Raw genomic sequence first — 24,682 nt, 5'->3', positions numbered from 1 at the left:
AAACTATTGAGAACATTGGACTAAAGTCCACACATCCAAATCAATTAACAAAATTAAAACAATCACTACATTGGCAAACCATTTTAAAATTTAGGGCAATTCGTTTCCTGAATATCTTGAGTAAGAGGAAAATCACATGAATACTTAAGACAATAGTAAGAAACTTTTGCTTAATAGCTAATAGCTTAATAGCTTAATAGCTTAATAGCTACCGGGTTGGGTTGTGTGTGTAAATATGGATTAAAAATTAGACATAATATATGTTAGAAGTCTTGTTATAATTAAAAAATGCAAATTCAAAAAGAACATGTATGTCACTTTACAATTGTTAATCAATATATGATTTTAATTTTAAAGATAAAATTTAAAAATTACACTAAATACTGACTGGCAAACCACCTATGAAAATTGGTTAACTTGTGAACCTCAACAGAGAACAGAAGAAAAATTTTATACTGCATGCGATGGCAGTATTACTCTACACTGATACAAAAAAACAGTGTGTAATACAGTAAACAGAGCAATAAATACTTATATTAAAAAGACATTATACAGTTTAAGACCATAAATATTATTTTTATTATGACTAACTATAAATTTGTAACTTACTAGACCCTGGAGATCCAGAAAGAGGTATTTTTAGGCGGTCACGAGAAGCAACTTTCCGCATGCCAAGAGGTGATGGAACCTCTAAAAAGGAGTAGAAAAAATGTTAAAATATAAAGCAAACTTACACTAAACTTTAAAGTAGAAATACCTCTGCAGCAATTAACTCACAATGGAAACTATCAAACTTCCGAACAGTAATCACCATGAAACTTTCAGATATGATCAAGCTTGTGAATAAAACTACAGGTGTAAAGTGCGGCATTCTGCAACTGCCTCAACTTCCAGAACAGATTATATAAGGTGGCTCGTACCTGCAGTGAGCAACATTATGCAGTTGCGAGGTTTCAAGATATTCTATTGTTAAGGAGTTCCACGTTATGTACCTTTTTTAATTTGATGAATATACGTTAGTAAATTGAAGCCACTTTATGCTCAGTTGTACTATGAATCAAGGGATTATATTTTACCACACTTTACCTCGATGTTGTGTTGTATCTTCAGGCAATTGATGAGCCACTTTATGCTCAGTTGTACTATGAATCAAGGGATTATATTTTACCACACTTTACCTCGATGTTGTGTTGTATCTTCAGGCAATTGATGCTAAGTAATTTCGTTGCTCTGACAGGGTAAGCAACTTCTGTACAAAATACTTGTCAATGCCAACTGCAATCGTATGCCTAATGTACTTATATGTTACCCCCATCATCAATATCTGCATGACAACCTGAAACTTAGAAGCCATTTGGCTCACTACACAGTACGGTGCTACTTTGATATACATAAGTTTTAAAATACATCCTGTTTCTACATTAAAATATTTCTTTAGTATACAGCACTTATTCGGATGCAAACAAAGATCAGGGATGTTAGTTAGAGCATGTTGCAAAACTGTATTTAATGTGGACAGCAGAAAAAACAGTATCATGTGCAGTGCTTCATTTATGTATAACACATATTTCATACACTGCATTTAAATTTTAGCATTAAACAGCATTATAATAATAATTGTATAATAGTATTGTATAATAATAACAATAGGACTTTTTTTATACAAAAAAATTCATCATTTTCCCTCTATTTCTTACTGGAAAACTTCACTTGGTATAAGCCTAAGGATATGGAATAGATTAATGATATATACTCTGTATATGTTTTAATAAAAATTGGTATTTGGTACCAATCAAACATGCTCATGCTCTGTAAACACTACTGAAAAAGGCATTCCTGGCAGTTGGCAAGGCATATGACATGCAAGCCAACTGCTAGGAATGTACTTATATAGTAGTACGACATCAGAACTCACACATACACTATGTTCTCAAATATACAGTTGCAAATACTGTAAGAACACATGTGAATTTATATGCTCTGCTCTAGGAGCTGTGGGTTATTGCAAAATGCTCTGCTCTAGGAGCTGTGGGTTATTGCAAAATGCTCTGCTCTAGGAGCTGTGGGTTATTGCAAAATGCTCTGCACCTGTTGTTTTAATCACATGCCTGAAAGTATCACAGCAATTACCATCAGAAAGTCTGATAGCTTTCTGTGTCAGCAACTAAATTAGTTAAAAACTAGTACATCTGAACTAGGATATACACTTGCAAAAATTAACTTTGCAAATATTCTCAAACTAATCACTTCCACATCATAATATTGCCACTTTTGGTCTTTGCGTCATTTAATAATCAAAAATTACCATAAAATTTCAGCATATTTTTCAAATTAAAAAAATATTTTTTTATAAAAATAAAAAATCTGAAAGAGACACCACATGATTTGATTGGCGTGCACTTCCTTGTAAGCCTATTAAATTATGTACACTTTTTTGCTGCACTTCATTTAAACATATTTCCTCAAATCATTCTAACTAATTAACCGATCCCTTAAGGCAACTTGAAAACAACATAAGAAAATGCAAATTTTAAAATTCAATATCCCAGTCAATTTTTTTTTGTATGGGAGTCAAATTTCTTGTATTTTTATTTTTTCACAATGAGTATAAAACTTTCCCAAATGTATGTACAGGAAATGAAAGAATGCAATAAAAGTTAGATTTCACCATTTGTTCAAATTATTTATTTTTACTTTAAAACTGCCAAAACATGATTACTGTATACGCCCGTGTAATGTCCGCACTCATGTAATGTCTGCATCCCAACTTTACAGATAAAATTTACGTAAAAAAAAAGTGACACGCACAATGTCCACACCCCCAAAATTAAAGAATTTCTTCCTTTAAAATATCTTTTCTTAACATCGCCTTTTCCCCTTCAGTCAATAAACATCTTTAAAGAAAGAATATGCATTTGTTTTGTCTTTGGTTGGCACCAGGATGGAAAGCAGAGATTTTCCTGGCGTTCTGGTGCAGCTGTTGTATAGTCATAACATCAGTGCCAGCAATCCATGCGCAATAATATATGAAGGCAGCCCAAATAGGTTTCACCACACTGGCTTCTAGGAAATACTGTTTTGTAATTAAATTACTTTCCCCTCCTTCCTCCTTGGAGCATTCGCATATTTCAAGCTTTCTCTTTTCATTCATAGTATCGTTTGGAATTCGTGATAGTTAACAAGTAGCATGCCTGAAATGGGAAAATACAGCAGCTATACAGCCTCTTTTAAACTGAGAGTTGTAGAATTTGTGCAGGAAAATGGAAAAAAAAAAAAAAGAGAAGCAGCAATGAACAAAACAAGACGTGCATTTCGTGGTTCAAAACGTAAGTTCCCGAAGTTAGAAAAAAAAGTAGTTGCGCATGTTTGTGATATATGTGCTCAAGGGTTCAAGGTAGCACAGGAAATGTGTCAAATAAGAGCGCTAAATGTTTTTTCATGCGGCACATGAAATACATTCCTACATCACAATTCAAGGTGAGTGAAGGCTGGTTGCAGCAAATGAAGAAATGAAATGGATTTTCATAGAGTGCATCAGAAGATTTAAAAAATAATGTGTGCAAGATATTAAAAGAACCAACGTTTATTTAATTTTTGTAAAAGTAAATATTAAAATAAGTGTTGGTTAATTTGTGCCTCTACAATGTGCTCCTGTGCAAACTATACACGCCTAGTGTTGATAACGGAAATGGGGAAATTTATTTTACATATGTGGATGGGAGAAAATGAATTTGTAAATTTTAGGTAGCTATTAGACAACTTTAAATTTGATACTTTTATTACTTATGCTATGGCTGTTCGAAATGAAACTTACAACCATAATTACTCACGAGAAAAAGCAGCACATTTGAACGACCCGTGTAATGTCTGCACCTGCATTTTAGTGATGTCATTTTAGTAACAAAAGTGCAGACGTTACGTGAGCGTCTACAGTATTTTTGTCTTAAAACACTTTAGTAATCGAAAGTATACATCTACATCCAACGATTATGAAAATAATGGCCAGGTAAGATCATTTAAGTCAGATAAGAATGGTGGGTATTATATGTAAACAAAACCTCAATTTTTAAAAATTACAAGAAAAAAGATTACTACAGTATAAAATTTTTATGCGAAATTTAAAATAAAGAACATTTTAGAGAAACTATTAATTTTTAGAATAAAGTGTTATGCATACTGAAAGTTATCTATCTCTCTCTATATATATACAGGTATACTTTTGGTACCGCTAATTGCAATAAAAAAAGAGAGGTGGACAACTAGATATTGCTACATATATATTTATGGCAGGCACTTGTTTTTCTAGCATTGGCCACTCCCAAGATCGGAAGTGGTGACCATTTTATTCTGGAGGCACCTAATAGGCAGTCACTGTTACCTCCTATGAGGGGACAGACAATTTACATCCATGCCATCTCCAGGATTCGAATCTGGACCCTTCGGTATCGCAGTTGGCTTCCCTAACCACTATACCGTCTGGACGACCATACATAAAATTTTAACATCCTATGGAATATTGATTTTGAGTTATGAAAGGTATGTATGTACAGGCATTCATGAAAAAACCCATTTGAATCTATTCACAATCTGTTTTAATGGTCAAATCCGAAAAACGAAATTTTTTATGATTACCACACTTGATTCACAGATTACAAAAAAATGAATTTCATTCATTAAGAATTTAATAGTTGTATATGCATAGTTTATTCTTGTCATGCAAGAATTTTAGTACACAATATTTCTCATTATAAAGAAATGACAGCTACAATTTTTTTATTCACTATTATTTGTTAAAATTAGAGATTATAATAACATTTAGCATACAATTTTAAGTCATTTATTTGAACTATCACGGTAGAATAACAGTACACTATATTTATATAATACTACTTCTATTTCATAATATTTTTATAAAATGGATAATATTGCTTTGAATGTAAATCCTTCAAACACAGCATTTAACACCTGCAGTATATTTTACTTATAACAATAATGGTCAAAAGCAAAGATTATTAAGAAAATATTCAATCTCTGGACCATGAAAAGAAGTAGAGTAGAAGAGGGAAGAGTTTAATTTATTTGAAGAGTCAAAAGAATGCAAGATACTTCAGCACAATTATTAAGCTCAGAAGATTTTGTAGTAAGTTATACATAAAAAAATGTCTCTGCATCGAGGCAACACACACAGCAAATAAAATCATTTCAACATACCTCCGCCAGGAGCAAGTAAATGATTTGCAGATGATTCTTTTGCTTTTTCTTCATCCATATATTGAAAGCCAACAGCAACAAACTGATTTTCAAATATTACCAAAAACCACTGTAGAGCTACAACTAATTCCTAAAGAGAAACAGAACTATAACATGGTTCAGAAGACGTAACATCCTAAAAACTAAACAATAAATGATCAAATACATGACAAATTCAAACTTCAGGAAATGGTTATATATGTAGGTAATAAAAGTAAATAATTATTTTGAGTTCTACATTTGATGCTTATAATGAAAACATATTCCACACATTTTAAATGAGATTGAATCATTTCTATCATGACATTTCCAAATGGTTCATAACAATAAATAAGGAAAACACTTCAAGGGTGGGTAATAAATTTGATAATTTTAACTCTCTATTCATAATTCATGAAAAATTAAGATAGATAGTTCATTTGATAATTTTAATTTTACATCAAATCCTAGAAATTAACAGCTAAAGTAAGCTGTTTTATAAATTTTAATTTGTTTAAACTGTAAAATAATTTAACATGCAGAGCTACAAAAATATTTCTTTAAACAAGCTTCCTTCCTTCCTTATTTAATAAAAATTCTTAAAAGTTTAGCACTAAATGAACACTTGTATCAAAACAAAGGATAGTATCATAGAAAGAATTGGATAGACTTGCTCAGCTATTTAAAATATGATTCTGATGTAAAATATATTAATATTTAATTAAATATTAAATTTTATATTCTGTAGCTAATTTTTTTTGTAATTTTCTTACACTAGATAATTAATGCACATACTGTTATGTACCCTATATTGATGCTAAATGAAATTAATACAAATAATAACTGATCAAATATTGGTAATTCTTTAAAAAAAGGAATTCTACATTTGTTTAAAGACAACTTGAATTCAATCAAATTTAAAAAGATGAATTATTCCGAAAAACACAAGGGTTAGAAAAATGAAATTCTCACAATTTCAGTTTCATTAATTCAACAAATAATATTTATTGGTATGAAATGTTGTCTTTTGTAGTTTCCTTAACGAAGGTTAAAAATTAAAAGCAGGGAGATACGACAATAAACACGGAATCTCCGGTAAAGTAGGGAGGTTGCAGCTATGGTCCATATGTAAATATTTTTTCCCCATCTAAAGAAGATATTTAATTTAGTACAAGCATTATTCCAAATACTAAGATAGTGCTTTTTTTTCTCAAAAAGATCTGTTAAACATTTAAAAAACATATTAAGATAATTTATAATCTCTCTCTTACTAGAAAACACCTCGCTTAATTTTCATTTGGAATATAAATTCAATTATATTTCATGTTAAATAATTTCACCATACTAAAATACATATCAGAATAATCTTAGACAGTACCATTTTATACTATACTATATTGACAGCTCATAAGGCATGATAAAATGAGCATATTATTGTAATAAAAATGATCTAGAAAGTTCTACTATGTGATGATTAATTGCATTAAATTTTTAAAGAAAAAATTTTAACCACACTTAAGAAAATACATTTTTATGGTTTTAAGTAAATCCAAATTAAAAAAATTACCATTCTAACAAGAGGACTACCATCATTAGCCACTTTATTAATTAGTACCATACCAATACTATGGTCGATGGCATTTGCATGATCTGTCCTTTCTGTAGTACTGTTTAGAAAAGTTCCAAGAGCATAGACAGCTGCTGCTCGAACCTGAAAATAGGAAACTAAAATCAGAAAAGTATGAATAGCATTGAGAATTCATGTGAAAACATTTCAACATATACACGCAGCATATTTTTGTGCAATTCTTTAACTTCTTTTCTTAAGTAAACACAGATCACTGCATATACACATATCATGCAAAGTGAAAAAAAATAAAGAAAGATTTCGGATTTTATATTACACCCAAAGGGGCATTTTTTTAAATGTTTTGTGTGTTACCTTTATTTATTAAATATCATGTTCTTCGAACTTAAACTATAAAATCAATCTAACAGCAATATTGCAAAATAGTTTTAAAAGAGCATATCTTTAGAATTTCCAATACACAATCTCGCCCACTGGAAATACCCCCCCCTGGGAACAGTGTTGCCATTGCTCACTTTGAGATCGCTGAGTTTTTTTCAACAGAAACTCATAAATGCTTTGCAAAATTTGAAACAAATAATAAAACAAATTCCAAATTCAGGCTTCCAGATGGCCATATTCAGGTGGAGACATACATTATCCAAAACTTGATGGCTCTAGGTCCTGTTGTTTTACCGCAATGCAAGAAACACACATTTATAGAGATTCTTCATTATTTAATTTCTTTAAATACAACACAATGCGACAGTATCTGGTGGCAACAATTTGAAAATTGAAATGAACATTTAAAGTTTTCAATGCAAAATGGCAAAACGAAATTAATAGCCCTTCTGGGCTAATGCCCTTTGGGCTAAAAAAAAGCTTTCATTACTAATGTTTCCTGCATTTAAAATTTTAGTGGTTGATTGTTTTTTATGGAATTTTTAGTGTGCCACCATTCTGAAAATGGCTCTTGTGTTTAAGGAGAAAAATTAGTCCTGAATGCTCCCCAAATTTGCCAAAAAATGTGCTATTTTTCAATCCTATTTTTAATTGTGACCTAAATTATTATGATAAAAAAGCCTGCATATTTTGAGGCACTTTTTAAACTGGAACCATGATTCCCTAATAAATTGTTCAAGAACCATTTAATGATATGATGTGTTTGGTAATACACAGTGTTTGCATTTAACAGTGTCTGAAAAATAAATGGAAAGTAAATCAATATTTGAACAGTTATAGTTTACAACAGAAAGCATAAGAAATAAAATCATAATTAAAAATTTTAAAACCATCTAATCTCCATCATGAAAACACTTATTCAAGCAATAATTCAGTTTTCATAAAAAATTGCACTTCCTTGAAAATCATAATTACTTTAATATAAATGGAATGCGAGTATTTTTCTTTTCATCAAAATGACTGAGAACTTGATTTCTCCAATACTAGCTAATAATAATACAAGTTGGAAGTGATACAAATTTTAGTTAAAATGGCACACATGTCGATATCAGTGTTCTAATCTTTTCAGAAATCACATTTAATCTGTCAAGCATGGTTAATAAACACAGCTCTACAACATAAGCCACTGACCATTTGCATGAACTATGGGAAAATCTATAGAATTCAACAAAAGTGAATGCTAATTGATATCTCTAAACCAGGTATTGTGAAATCATTCTTTTTTGAAAATACCACCATTATCAGCATATGTGAGCTACGAAATTTTAGATAAAGAACTTATATTTTATTGTATAAAAATATATCAGAGTCTATTATTAAACATTTTACTTTTCATAAAAATGGAAAATCCAAATAACAATGCACAATCAGAAAAATTTTAAATAACAAAAATCTTTAAATTTGTAAAAGTAACTTAAAAAAACTATAGAAACTGCATAAAATGATGAGTAAATTTAATTATGTAGCAAAGTTTATGCCAGAAGCTGCCAACCATTATTTTCTTCCTTTCTCACATCAGTTGATCTTTTAGGGTGTTCTAAGGGGGAAGTTCAATAAAGAATGGTAAGTTTACCTTCAATAATGTGGCATATTTAATTATGGCAAAGCACACTAGGGCTATCTACCTAAGGGGAGGGATGCCTTCGTGGAGGACTTTCTAAGGGAAACTGGCTCGTATACACGTTACACATGGGGAAAACACCCATGCAGCCAGCCCGTTTGCGGAATTCGAACTCAGACCGAACTACCAGTGTTCAGCGCTCGGTCGCTGGTGGGCCACCTTCAATAATGAGAAGTTGGATAATTTTGAAGATTGCTAAATTAGGAATGTCCTTCACTATTTCAGGGAAAATATTATAATTTTTCAGTTTTTTTTAATTATTATTTGATTTGCTTTAGTATGCATGAAATAAAATAAAAAGTGGTAATAAAAGTAAATAATTATTTTGAGTCAAGTTTTTGTTATTATTAATTAAAGTAGTCAAATTTTTGAACAGATTTAGCATGATGTCACTTTTTTATAATAACTGGATTACCTGTGGATCATAAATTAAAATAAAATGCATGCCACATATTAAAATTAATATTAAAAATTCTTCTTATAACAAACATTTTGAAATCATTGTAGAAGTTTCTCCCTATATATTAAAAACCTTTAAAAAATTTCAGCATCATGTGATTGTCATAATAATGATTTAAGTAATTTACATTTGTATAATATATCCAGATGAAATTTTCAATTTCGCAAAATTAATTTAGAACATTAAAATTCAGTTGAAATAATTAGAGTATGACATTACAATTCCATTGATTTTTTTTTGGGGGGGGACATGTTCCTCCTTTTTTTTTTTAAAGGAAAAAGTATAACAAGTGTAAAATGCAAAAAATTCAATAACATAATTCATAAATGTTTTTTCAAAGTTTTTAGAACTCATATAATATTAAAAAAAGTAATGAATGTAATGTACTACAACAACAGTTTCCCCCCCCCAAGTGCATTTGGATTTGTATAATATTTGAAAAGGGAAAAAAATGTGGAAAATACGGCAAAGCGTCATCAACATCTTGTTTACTTATTCACATAGTTTTTGTGAAAGAAAAACTGCAAAAAATACTGTACTTATTTTACCAAAATTATGCGTATATTTTTGGAGACATGCTAGCTGGGTCAATACTGATTATCAGCAATGGATACTTTGTTGCCCAGACATTATAGTAGTTAAGGGAGCTTACTATGGTACTGAAGAGCCTGGGTTTGAATCCCTGAGAAGACATGGATGTTGCTAAGCGTATAGTGTCGGTGCGGCATGGCAGCAAACTAATTATATGACATGTTGAAAGTCCTCTTGTGTGGATGGGTGGAAGGGGAGAGGGTGGTAGAGCCCCAGATACCCCTCAAAACCGGGGATAGAAAATAGAAGTCTAACCTCTCTTCGGAGTATGCTCTGGCAAGAATAACACATTTGAGAACTGATGGATTAAAAGGGCTGGGGCCAACATAATCTCCCAAAATCATCTGTGACTTTTGGTTATTGTGGATAGCAAAACACTGTGTTTATGCTGTGGAACCAAGAGATCTTAATGACCGTCAATGAATTACCAATAAATTGAATATTGAATGTCAATAAACATTAATATAAATGTCAATGAATACCAATAATGAATTACCAACATAATTCAGTCCATGCTGGCCCTTACGTATCATCATATCATGGACAGCATGACTCATGGATGAATGCTTGTATGCATCAAGAAGCATAGCAACCAAGTTGAAGTTTTATTAACATATACGAACTGAACTGCATTTGTGCAAAATACTTTGTATCACTGCCATAAATTAACATACACATGTAACTTACACTGAAAATTAATTTACCCTTTTGTGCTAACATCTTCGTTGCTCATCATGTACATATATACAGAGTATTTTCAAAAGACTGCACAACTCAATATCTCTTGAATGTCTGGTCACAGAACCATATCTTAAATTTTAAAAATTGATTAAAAAGGATAAGCTTTAAGCTTTTTAATAGGTAGATTTCTTTTTTACTTAATTTCAATCATGTTCTTTCAGTAAAAATCTTTGAAATAATAATGCAATTTAAAAATTTATTAATGAACAATTTTACTGACATATATGTAATTATGAAAAATATTTATTGTTTACAATGGTTAATAAACTACAATATTAAAATCACATTTTTTTTTTTACAAATACTAATAACAACAATATACACTAACTTCAGGTTCTGGATCAGTGAGTAGGACTTCTAACTTTTCATGGGCACTATCTCTTACTCCACACCATCGTGCTTGCTCAAAGTTTGCCCATATCTCCCCTAAACAAATAGCAACCCACTGCCTTAATTTTGCACTTGGGTCATTTAACTGCTCTAGGCAAATGGCCACAACATTATTCTGTAATGCTGCAACCTATCAAAATAAAATAAGTAACTTAAATAATTCACTCAAATATTTTCAGTAACTACAACAAAAATTAAAGTAACAGAATTATCAAGTAGTGACTGTGTGAATTTTAGATTAATATAACATTAAGCAATTTTGTCTTATTTTGCACCATAGAGAAATATGTTTGTCTTAAAAATAGACAGCACATTAAAACTCCTTATATAAAGCTATCCATAAATTTTGCACAGCAACAGTATTATTAAATATTGTTTGCCTAATACACCTTTCCTTGACTTTCTTGTCAAACTTTTAAAAGTTCGAACAGATAATTTATAATTTCTTAGTTTCCGCATTGTAACATAACAGTAACTCATTAAATATATATGGTTTCCGAATAAATGATCAAGATGAATACATCTATAATGTTCCTCACTACTTTGGCTACAATAAAATGTCGAGGAACCTAGTGAATTGTGTAACGAATTATCAATGAGCTCAAACACTAACAACATACACTCGAGAAAGGTTAAAATACTCTTTTACTCACTCACAAAAATTATAACAAATGGACCCTTCTCAGGCTTACAAGAAAGCCTCCACTTAGGCTTTTAAATCAGAATAAGAAAATAAAAAAACTAAACTAATTCTACGTAAAATATAGCCGAAGCTAAACACAAATATATAACGTAGTTTGCTCTTAATTTAAACTAGCGGACGATTATCAACAGGCACATCAATGTTGCCGAGCGTAATAGATTCAAGAATAAAATAGCCAGAAGGCAAACATGTGCCACTTAGGACTCCTAAACACTCTCTCAAAGTACGTAGAGCTTTCTATAAATACTACTCATTTGCATTTAACATGATTCTAAAACCTCATTCTGGTAGGGAATTGTAAGTGGGAAACGAGAGTTGAAAGGAAAAGGTTTCAAAATTAAAAATAATTGTTATAAAATTAACATACACCTTACACATTTTTTACAAATAAAACTCTGATTACTTACAGTTGCATTGTTACAGATTAATGCATAAAAAATTTTGGAAATTAGAATTTTCAGATTATTTTATATTTATTTCAGAAAATTAGGCCAAAAGAAAGCAGTTTTATCATTTTAAAACTGCATATATTTTTACATAAAATTGTTTAAATGTCATAAATAATTTGAGTTTGAATTCCCTTTTTAGAGCTGTTTTATGGAATTCAACTATGATATTAATCAGCCATTCTTACATAGCAAATAGTTTTACTATACATATACATATAGCCATCAAATGTATTTTAAATGATAAACCATACATTAAAAAATCATTTCTTAGCATATATTAAATAAATAGATAAACAATTATGTAAATAACAATAAATGATTAAATAAATAAGCAATTAAATTAACAAAGAAATAAATTAAACAAAAAATAGTAAAACATATGTTAAAAAAAACCCACTACTAAATGTACATTAAAAATTATACTTTTGGATCCATAAACTAATGAATATAAAATTTATTTATGACTTGAATTTTTAACTGAAAGCCTACCTGTCCCTGTCTATAATTGTGTACAATACATGCTACACAAAATGCAGCCATTGTACGATGCTCGGCCTAAAAGAAAAATTAAGCTTCAATATTATTTTCACAAAACTATATAATTTTAAACATTTTCTTAAACTACAATCTGCATTTCATATTAAATGTGAGGTATATGTATCACTTACAAAATATAAAGATTGTTTGATAATTGGGCATATAAGGTCATTTAGTGATACAATATTCAATTCAATTTAAATACATATTAATCAATAATTACTTTCCGTTTTCTAAAAGATGTGAATGTTAATCAGAAAGTAAGATGGTTTGAGCTCTTAAGACTCAATTAATATTTTTATACAATTATTGAAAGAAAAAATGCTTACTGGCATGAACTGTTCGCCTAAAACACCAAGAAAGTACTTGAACCCACCATCTCGAACAAGTTCACTCTGGCAAGTCTGGAAAGGGAAAAAAAAAAAAAAAAAAATTGCATTTTAGACAATCTATTTATTTTACACTGTGAAATAATTCAAAGAAAACATTATGTGTTGCATTAAAATTTATTATATTACAAAAAACAGTATATTACACAGACAGATGATCATAAAAATGGAAGCAAGTGAAATATTAAAATTATGTTGCTAATAACAGTTTGCATAGTGACTATGCATGAACATTCATATAACAAATTATGTGAGATTACATATATATAGTGTTACGAATTTGGTATTTAAAAAGCTAATGTTAGTTCAATTATAAATTAAATGGTTTTATTTCCTGCGCAGTGCAGCGCGTGTCGAATATTAAAAGAAAGCTAAGCCGGAAAATTGAAAATACAAGAGCGCGTGCATTAAATAAATAACTATCTCTTTTTGATTTTGAGAAAGTACTAGAAAATTCTAGCGCATGATTTTAAAATCTTATAAAAGGAGGAAAACATCTCAGTTCGTAGCAGTTACTTAGTTTGTTGTTGTTTGGAAAACTGCTCTTGTTGATTGTAGCGAATTCGCGGATTAGCTTTCTTTAGCTGTTTTGAATTACGTTCTATTGGACATTTGAGTAGTTAGAAGATAACTACTGTGATATATTGTGATACTGCACGATTATTTGAGAAAATTGAAGCATTTTTGTTGTTATAATAATAAATTTTTGTTCATTTTTCATCAGATTTGTGCATTCATTTCGTAACGAACCCATACGCACGCAACAATTTTTGGTGTCAGAAGTGGGATTTTGAATGCCAATTACAAGAGGGATGGAAGAACAATTAAGGCAAATGATGACTGCATTTGCTACTTCCCAAGAAAAGATGGAAGGGGCGTCAACTCTGTTAAGGAAGAAATGAAATTGGGCCAGGAATCCGTTAAGGAAGAAATGAAATTGAGTCAAGATGCAGTCAAAGAAAAGATTGAAGCAGGTCAAGAGAAGATTGAAGCAGGACAGGAAGAGAGAAGGAAAATTACCTGCATAATAGAAAATAAATTTGAGGCTATGGAAGGCAGAATGGACGCGGTTGAAAACAAAGTTGGGCAAATTGAAGAAAACGTTTCTTCTGTCAAACGACAAATAGAACAGAGAATTTCGGCCGTAGAACAACAAATCGATTATAGAGTTTCTTCTGGGAAAGAGCAAATAGAAGACAGAGTTTCGGCCGTGGAACAACAAATAGGTTACAGAGTTGATTCGGTCAAAGAAGAAATAGAAGGAAGAGTTTGTTCTGTTAAACAACAAATTGATGAGAGAGTTTCTGCATTTGTCAAAGAAATTGATACTTTAAAGAAGATGGTAGCGACGGCAGGAAGCAATTCTGACAGTTTTAAATTTTTAACGATGCCTGCTCGTCCCATTCTGAAACTATCAACATATGACGGGAAGACCTCCTGGCAGGTTTATAAAACACAATTTTTTATCGTTGCGGATGCGAATGGATGGGATTCCCAAACTAAGGCCTGTCATCTCGCCGCTTCTCTGAGAGCAGCGGATATCCTGCAGACGCTTCCCGAAAACCAAAGACTTGACTTCGAAGCTCTATCCAGCGCATTGGAGCTGCGCTTTGGCGAGAAATGTTTAAAAGACTACAGCAGGCTTCAATTAAAATCCCGTCAACAGAAGCCCACCGAATCACTCCAGGAACTCGCCACGGATGTTGAAAGGCTGTCCCACCTCGCCTTTACGGAGTGCCCGAGAGAAACGAGGGAAATCCTGTCCCTGCAGTACTTTATCGATGGCATCCGGGATCCCGAAATACAGAAGGCTCTACGAATGGCTGATGTTAAAGATTTGAAAAGCGCTTTAGTGTATGCCATGAAATTCAAGGCAGCCCAGCAAGCCACTCGTCAAGACTGCCACCCAGTCAGAGCTGTGCGAGTCCATGAGCCAGTGGATCAATTTATGGCTCGTTTAGATGATTTATCCAGACAAGTCGATGCTTTGATACGGAGTAGCAGTGTGAACAAAGTGGCTGTAAGGTGTTGGAGATGTGGTTCTGAAGGTCACCTACGACGGCATTACAGAACACCCCAGGGCATGGATAATAAAGCGAATGATTTGATAAGACCAGTGAATGCCTTGAGATGGAAAACTGGTGAGAAGAAACCAACCCTAAAGTCCTGGAACTGCGGTGTTGAAGGCCACATATGAAAGAACTGCAGAACACCACAAAGCACGGAAAATAAGAGAGGTAGGTTAAACAGACAATTAAATCACATGGGACAGAAAAGGATTGACTACAAACTAAAGTGCTGGAACTGTGGATCTGAAGAATTGCAGAACATCCCCGAGTACGAAAATTGAGACCATTTCCCAGTGACGACGGAGGAAACAAATGAATGGCCATATCGAGGAACGGAGGTTGCCAGATAATGAAAAACCCTGTTTTAAAGCGCTTAAGATTTCTACAGTGAGTGGCAACAGTAACGGACTGTCCATCAAGGGGCATATCGATGGAGTTCCTTGCAATATGATCATGGACACAGGAGCTAATGTTACCATCATTCGGAGAGATTTAGCTCAACGGTTTAACGATAAACTTATTTGGACGCCATCCTCTGTTAACCTTCAGACTACATCTGGTGATATGATCGGCATAGCTGGGAAGTTAAACATGAACATCACGTTTGGAAGTGCCGCCTACCATCACACGGCATATGAGGCAGATATTACAGATCCATGCATACTGTTCTGCACGAAAGTGAGTAAACTTGGCGACGTAGAAAATGAAGTCTAGATACAACACGAGAGCTACTGGACATAGATCCAACAAAGGAGACAAGGTGTGGTTGGGGAACCCGATACGACAAAAAGGAGTCAGTCCTAAATTACAGTCACCTTCGGATGGTCCATATACAGTGCTGAACAGGCTAAATGACGTCGTGGTTCGGATCCGCGAGTCTTCGAACTCTTACGACAGGTTAGCTCATTACTATGGCCATAGTACATAATGTAAATAATTGTAAATAGTGCAAGACCATGGTCCTTTTTGTTTCTAAATGTGTATTTAGTATTTGATTCATATTTTGCATTTGATTTGTATTTTGTATTTGATAGCATTTGATTTGTTTTATTTATTGCATTTATTGTTCATGTTGTTTATTATTGCAATGTAATGCTTATTAATGCATTTATGCCACAGTTGTAAGTTTAGCTTTCTGTCCAGGGATTGTACTGCCCGGGACGTGCAGTCCTTGGGAAGGGGGCAGTGTTATGAATTTGGTATTTAAAAAGCTAATGTTAGTTCAGTTATAAATTAAATGGTTTTATTTCCCGTGCAGTGCAGCGCATGACGAATATTAAAAGAAAGCTAAGCCGGAAAATTGAAAATACAAGAGCGCGTGCATTAAATAAATAAATATCTCCTTTTGATTTTGAGAAAGTACTAGAAAATTCTAGCGCGTCATTTTAAAATCTTATAAAAGGAGGGAAACATCTCAGTTCGTAGTAGTTACTTAGTTTGTTGTTGTTTGGAAAACTGCTCTTGTTGATTGTAGCGAATTCGCGGATTAGCTTTCTTTAGCTGTTTTGAATTACGTTCTATTAAACATTTGAGTAGTTAGAAGATAACTACTGTGATATATTGTGATACTGCACGATTATTTGAGAAAATTTAAGCATTTTTGTTGTGATAATAAGAAATTTTTGTTCATTTTTCATCGGATTTGTGCATTCATTTCGTAACGAACCCGTACGCACGCAACAATATATATATATATACCAAAGTACACAAATTCCTTTTCAATAATTATTTAAACACTACTACTGCATCTCGCAAAAATGTTTTTAAAAATCTATTTATTTGTTTTTAATAATTTAAAAACTGAGAAAGAGGCCCATATATGGTAAGTAAACATCTATTCCTTATGAGAAAAACCTTTCCTTCAAGTTCACTTTAAAAACTTTAAGAATATAAGAAGGAAATGATCTAAATACTAAATCTTAAAATGCAAAAAGCATAACTTGCATTAAAATGTATTTAAAAAGTAAACATTTTTTAATTCTTAAGCCAAAATAATTAGTTAATATTAATATGATTTAATATAAACACACATGGATTGAAATATTTTATCAGCCACAAAAGAAACTTTCTAGTAGTTCATGTTAAGGGCAAAAACTGCAATGTTTCTTAAAGTACTTCCATTCAAAAAAAAAAAAAAAAAAAAAAAAAAAAAGATAGGGAAGGAGGGAAAGAGACTGGTTTTAAAAAGAATCAGCTCTAAGCTTCTTAGTTCCATAGATAATAAAACTGGACAAAAAAACATGCCAATGTAAAACTTACACCTATGCAAAGAAGTAATCTTAGTTTGGCAGCATACATACAAAAAGAAACTATTGATTTTGAAGGCAAATCCCTCTTCTTCAGGAGAAAAATAAATAAATATACAAAAATACAAAAAAATCTTAACTATATCTTTATGGCAATTATGTTTTAGTTATATTTAAATATACTAATCGAAGAACATGTTATAACAAAATGAACTGCAACTTGCAAATGTAAACTCTTATCCACGCTCTGTGATAACATATGAATCCAATTAAAATTTTAATGACTTCAGAGTCTTCTTAGGGAGAAAAGTAAAAATAAAAAACATAGAAACATGCTACTTACACAGTCTACTGCTAAAACTTTAGCCCAAATAAAAACTAATAAAGGTCTCAGTTCTCTAGCAGAGCTCTGAAGAAGCTTTAAAACATAAGGAAAAATACCAACAGAAAGAGCCTGTATATGAAAAGAAAAAATAAATAAAATAAACAGTGCATGAACTTTTAAAAAATATAAATCACAAAATTAAAACTACTACACAGTATAAATACACTAGATGCACCAAAATTACTAAACTATTTAAAACATTCATAAAAATATTAACTAGCAATCATACAAGAATGCAGTTTTCACCAAAATTCATACCATGAATCCAATTTTTGGATGGCAATAAAAAGTTCAAAATTTTGCCAACAGACATTATGCACTTCAGTAATGATATTTAATGACAGAGAGCTAGCTTAAATATACTTTATATTTACTTCATTGCACTGAGTTTTACTCAACCTAGTGTTTGTTCAATGTGTCTCTCAGCATAAAAAAATCACATTTTCCATACAAGTGATCACAATATTCTTGATGAATTGAGCACAGTTGCGTCTACGAAATTGATTTTGCAACAGATAGCAACTTTTAGTTGCACTAAGGCCACAAGTATACATCCAGGACTTCAAATGGCCCTACAAGCAAAAATCCATGAGTGTTGAGTGTGAGGATCAAGAAGACCAGACAGCAGAGCATTAGAGACTAATTAGCTTCTCAGGACCAAATATCTCAATGAGGACCAGAATAAAGAAATACACTATACAAACTATTGTATAATAAATCAACACATAATAAATCATATAAAGAACTGCATCATCTTGCATATACATGACAATCTCTATGAGATTACATTCTGCCAAATTTATTATTGTGCTTTCATGCAATATTCAAGGATGCACTGGCCTGTTACAAAGTATGTTTTCTACTTCATAAGAAATAGTTCTTCTTTGCATATTCAGATATTTTCCCTTGACCATATTCCATAATTACGGTTATTAAAAATGCTATGCAATGTAAAATCATCTCAGAGGAGGTTCAGAATGCCCAAGGGCTGAATTCCTCCTATTTACATTACAACTTAGTTTTCAACTGATGCAGTAATTAGGGTTGTAAGGATACTACTGCATACCTATCAACTTTGTGAGACTAAAAATCAGAAGATTTCTGGAAAAAAATTCAGAATACAAAACATGAAATTTAAAGAAAAAAAGATTGCATATATCTGAAACATGATTAGAAAAAGAAACCCTTTTAAAGTTTTTAAAAAATCACACTAATTTAGCCTGCTTATTATGCTAAGCAATTCTGCACCTGTTAAAAAGCAATCAGACAATTTAGGTTCATAGCATTTAATCAATAAAAATTAATCTACTTATCAATAAAAATTAAGATATTTTCAAGACCTTGTATTGCCACAAGTACAAGACTCAGTTTTTTTCAAAATGGTAAATATGCACTCACATTCAGCATTGCTGTGAAGTAGTTTAATGTAATTTTCAAAACATTAGTGATCCCTTAATGTTCAAGAATTCCATCTAGTCCATAAACCTTTCCTATCAAATGAACCAATGCATCCTTACTAACATCTAGAGAATATAACAAAAAGCCTCAGTCAGAATAGTTGTAAATTATTTTTACTATTTATTCCATGCTATATCACTGTTCTCTCCATCTGGTATTGTAAGCAGAAATGGAAATTTATCCACAAAATATCAAATACTATTAACCCCTTAACTGCCGTGGGCGTATATATACGCTTTGCTCAGCCGATGCGTTAACTGCCCCAGGCGTATATATACGTCCTTCCAAACTGCTATCATTTGCTTTGCGCTGCTACACCTAAAATTATTCGCAAAGTTAACGCATCGGCTGCGCATCTGGGGCAGTTAACGCATTGGCTGAGCAAGGCGTATATATACGCCCGCGGCAGTTAAGGGGTTAAAAGAACTTTCAAATTAGCGACTATATGAAATAATATTTCACTTTCCAATGGGGAATTTCTAATTATGTAATAATAGTGAGCAGATATAGAAAAAAATCCACCCCATATAAACTGTAACAGCCCATTTGAGTCACCAATTAAATTAGGAAGGTACAAAATAGTACTTTTCAATCAAAATAGTACTTCGATCACATAATAAAGAACAGTAATCCCAAAGTTGATGGCAGGGTAAAGAATGATACTCTTTACCGAATGATTTAACTGTAACCCCAAAGGGCAATAAAAATATGTGCCAAAGTGGATCTAGGGACAAATCACTATGATGTAATGTTTCTGTCATCTCTGCAAAAATAACTTTAAATTAGTTTTAAAAAAGGTCTTTGTGCCAAAAATTGTAAAACTACAGCAGTTTTCATAAAATCTGATAAAAATGTTACTGCCATACAGTACACGAAATCTAAAACACCAATTAGTTTGGTAGATTCATAATTCTTGCAATTTCCAAACACTGATCACTGATTATGCAGTTAAAGTTTCTACCTAAGGTGTTACACAGTTTGTGCGAGATTCAAGCTACAAAGATTTGCAAATGTGACCTCAATTAACTACAAGTTTCTTCAAAATGTCACATAAAGAGTTTTTTAGAACTGTCATAGTCAGTTGGTTACTGTTATAAAGTTGAAACAGTTGTTTCTCCAAATAGGTTGCACAATTTCACCCATAGTTTCTTATCAATCAAACTCAATAATGACCGCTTTGACTTGAAGCAATATCAAGAGTTTGCACGTGGAAAGTTTCTTTTAATCTCAGTTACACACCTATGCTATAATAATCTCAGTTATACACCTATGCTTCCTATAATGCAAAACCATCTATTGATAAAAATTTGAACTAATGAACTGCCAAAAAAACATGGATTTGTGACACTCATTTTCGTGTAAACTCCTTCTGCCATATACAGTCAAAAGTCGTTAATTCGGACACCCATAATCAGGAATGATCTATAATCCGGACCTCAAAGCTACAAACTTTCTGCGCATGCGTCGCGTTCACGCATGCGCACAGGTGTTTACGAGAACGCGTAAGACCCTTACGGCTGCGAATATGTTTGTGCGCATGCGCGTTTAATGTGTAACAGAGTTATACGCTAAGCTAAAGTTATCTAATTCAGTTAATGTTGCAGATTGTGTTGTTCCTTAATCTTCGAAATGGATCCGGCTTATTATTTTTTGCAGATTGTTAGAGCAATTTTATAAAAGTAAGCTTGAACTTTCGATTATGTCAAATAGAATTTCCGATATATATTTACTACAAAGCCAAAGTATGTTTTGAAATCCGAAATCTGTTTATCAATTTCACGCTGCTCTGCGCTCTGCGGCAGAGGGGGGGGGGCAGAAACGTCATTATTAGATTATGATAGATTAGAAAGATTATGTCAAATAGAATTTCTGATATATATTTACTAATATGTAATTTGTATCTACAAAGCGAAAGTATGTTTTGAAATCCGAAATCTGTTTATCAATTTCACGCTGGGGATTGGAAGTTGATCTGTCAGCACTATTCTTATCTTCAGGGCAGATGTTTTTATTTTATTTGGTTTATAATTCCGTACTAAGTGTAGTATTTCATTTCGATGTACTCCGTCTTTGATATGATTTAAATCAAGTTCCTCGTCATTATAATTCGCTTCCGATAGTGAAGAAAGTGACCCAGAGTTTGTTTTCGTTTTCAATAACATTTCGATTGACAAATTAGTCGGTATTCTCAACACAGCAATTATAGGACTTGAACAGCGGAACTTTGTAACTAAACAAGAAATTATGTCTGTTTAATAGAATTAAAGAGAAAGTTTTATCACATGAAACGAAGCAACTTACATTGAAAGAAATGTTTAATAAAGTAAACAAATAAATATTAAACTTTTTCTTTTTGTAAATTTTGATACCCTTTAGATCATAATTGTTCTTTATTTCATAAATTACGGTTTCATATTTTTAATTTTGTAATTTCTGCATGCCATCTTACCAGATTTAAACTGATGATCTATAATCCGGAAAAATCGATAATCCGGAATCGCCGAAGTCCCGACGAGTCCGGATTAACGACTTTTGACTGTAACAGCTAGTTCAACTTTTAAGAACTGTAGTCTAGTGAATTTTGGTGCACCCTATGTTATGATTACACAAAAACAATGAATTATTTTTATGAAAAACTAAGTTTAAACAACTATAAATATTTATTATATTACTCCTGCATATCTTTCACACTTCCTTTTCATTAATATATTCTATTTATAATTTATCCTTGGTAAGTTGACTAAATTTGTATGTTTTTCATCATATATAATAATTGCAATAGTAATTTCATCATATAAAAAATAATGCAAAATTTACATGACAATCATGGGTAAAATCATGACACTTTAAAACTTAGGACTTGAACTAATAAAGTTTGTGAAATTTTTATTCTTAAGTATTGCATCCCCTCCCCAAAAAAAGTTCTACCAGATACAAAAGTAATAATACAAATAGTTAATACACTATGCATTATATTATACATTTTGAAACCAATATTTGCTTTTATTAATCAATCAAATTTAAACAATGTTTACAAGAACATTGTTTGAATTTGATTGTTTGAGTTTTCTCTCAAGATTATACAAGAACAAGATTTCCCTTTATGTGATAGCATTCAATATGCTACACTGTGAACTGACAGATTTTCTTTTGTAATGTAGTGTCTGGGATATGTATCGTTCAGCATAACTTTGTTTTTAGATACTGGGAGATAATTTAGTCTTACTTAAGAAAATATTTATTTTTCATATTCCAGGAATCCGGCAAACCTTTGCCGGATCAAAAAAATTGACTTTGAATCTTAAGAGAAAACTCAGATCTCTGAGTTTTTGGCACAAAATTATTCATTCTTTCCATGTAAATTTTAAGGGCAGAATTAAGATTATAAGTAAGAAAAGTAATCTTAAAGCTATAATAAAAATTAGAAAATAATAGAACAACTGAAATTTGTTAATATGTTTGAGGTTTCTGGAAAATTAATATTTGGGAAATCAAAGAAAAAAGCATTAATTTAGGAAAATAGTTATCAAAATTTGTGCAATAAATTTACATACTGCCTTAATAATAGTTACACTTATACCAATTGCGATGGTCATTTTAATTCAATCAAAATAATTTGAAAATTGAAGTACAAATTGATTTAGCATTAATCACATAAGAGGAGTAACAAAAAATGATTAAACAATATTTTTAAATTATAAATCAAAATGATAAATAATAAATATATAACATGAATAAATACAGTCCAAAGTCCAAAGACGTTCATTATACAGAATGATCTATAATCCGGACCTCAAAGCCACGAACTTTTTTTTGGTATGCTTTACGCATGCGCGTAATGTGTTTACGCATTTGCGTTTAATGTATAACGGATGGTATAAGCTAGGCTAAAATTATCTTTATTGATTCTAAGGCGTTTCAGTTAATGTTGCAGATTGTGCTGTCCCTTAATCTTTTAATTGGATCCGGCTTATTATTTTTTGAAGACTGTTAGAGCAATTTTATAAAAATTAAGCTTGAACTTTCGATTATGTCAAAAAGAGTTTCCAATTCTAAAGCTGCCAAAGGATCTACAAAGCGAAAGCATGTTTCGGTGTCCATCAAACAAAAAGTGGAATTGCTGCAAAAAATGGATAAAGGCATATATATCCATCTCAAAATTATGCGAGGAGTATGGCATTGGATGACACAAGAAAAAAGAACTTTTTGAATTTTTTGTGAAAGCATCTTAAACAACTTACATTGAAAGAATGTTTAATAAAGTAAAGAAAAAAATATTAAGCCTTTTTTTTTTTTGTAAATTTTGATATCCTTTAGATCATAATTGCTCTTTATTTCATAAATTACGGTTTCATATTTTTAATTGTATAATTTCTGCATGCCATCTTACCAGATTTAAATTGATGACCTATAATCCGGGAAAAAACCTAACCGGAAACGACGAAGTCCTGACGAGTCAGGATTACGGACTTTGTAATGTATAATGTAATGAATACTAATGACTAAAAAATATTGTTAACCCTTTTGACCCAACTTTTTCATGATTAAAATTTAACTACGAAAAGTAGTTTGATTTAATGTTGACATACTAAAAGAAGTGTAATATGAGTTTTTAACTTTTCCCATTTCCTGGAAATCTCCTGGGAAAATATGTCTCAATAGTATTGCGAACTAGGAATATTCATCCCAATCGTCTAGGTTATTGTGATAATAACCTTACACTGCATGTCAATAATTAATAAAGTTAATGAAATGTACCAAATATTTTATTCTTACAGTACAAGTTAAGTATGATACAGCATAAAGCAGTCTTTACAAAGTGCAATCTGGCACATTTGGCAAATACGCCAGGTTTCATTAGTCATATATTTGTTCCCTAATTCCTTAAAAACACTGCAAACGTAAAAACCCATTTAAAAGTGTGTTTTATTTATCCAATAGGGAATGAAACCTGATCTCTGAGGGGTATGTGGCCATTAGGAGCGAAAGGGTTAAAAAACAAATATTCTTTTATAATAAATTATGCACACAGAAGAATATCAGAGCTACACAACTTACCAAATTCACAGCCCAAGGTCCTAAATCTAAAAACCGCCCTAAAAGTTCTAAAGCTCTCAAGCGATGAACCTGACTTAATAAAACCTAACAAAAGAAATATTATTGCTATTACTATTAATCTTATTCATTAACTGAAGAGAAAATATTTTTAGAAATAACTAAAAGATTACTTAGAAATTATATTTTCAAAAGAAAAAAAAGTACAGTGTCATTTCAAATACAATATCTTTCTTTCACTCAGTACACTGCAAACAATATATGATCAATTCACATATATTAATGAAAATGGCTACTCGCAGTCTCATACAACAAATTTACACCTAGCGA

At 31.5% G+C, this 24,682-nt stretch overlaps 1 protein-coding gene across 2 annotated transcripts in view; it reads right to left on the bottom strand.

Annotated features, from left to right (window-relative positions):
- raptor (regulatory associated protein of MTOR complex 1) overlaps window positions 1-24,682 on the bottom strand; it is a 123,452-nt gene that overhangs the window by 54,025 nt on the left and 44,745 nt on the right. For both annotated transcript variants that reach the window (XM_035362570.2, XM_035362571.2), the window contains 8 exons: window positions 24,356-24,439; window positions 17,798-17,908; window positions 13,080-13,154; window positions 12,703-12,768; window positions 11,000-11,191; window positions 6,797-6,940; window positions 5,212-5,341; window positions 610-690 (listed from right to left, as the gene is read on the bottom strand). In XM_035362570.2, the coding sequence (XP_035218461.2) occupies window positions 610-690; window positions 5,212-5,341; window positions 6,797-6,940; window positions 11,000-11,191; window positions 12,703-12,768; window positions 13,080-13,154; window positions 17,798-17,908; window positions 24,356-24,439 (883 nt within the window). The remainder of the gene's footprint in view (window positions 1-609; window positions 691-5,211; window positions 5,342-6,796; window positions 6,941-10,999; window positions 11,192-12,702; window positions 12,769-13,079; window positions 13,155-17,797; window positions 17,909-24,355; window positions 24,440-24,682) is intronic.

The sequence above is a fragment of the Stegodyphus dumicola genome, chromosome 7 (genome assembly GCF_044657685.1).
Source record: "Stegodyphus dumicola isolate Sdum_Otavi_A_Nest chromosome 7, ASM4465768v1".
In the NCBI taxonomy this organism is placed as follows: domain Eukaryota; kingdom Metazoa; phylum Arthropoda; class Arachnida; order Araneae; family Eresidae; genus Stegodyphus; species Stegodyphus dumicola.
The sequence above is the reverse complement of the archived record's forward strand: the minus strand, read 5'-3'. Positions and strand labels throughout refer to the sequence as shown.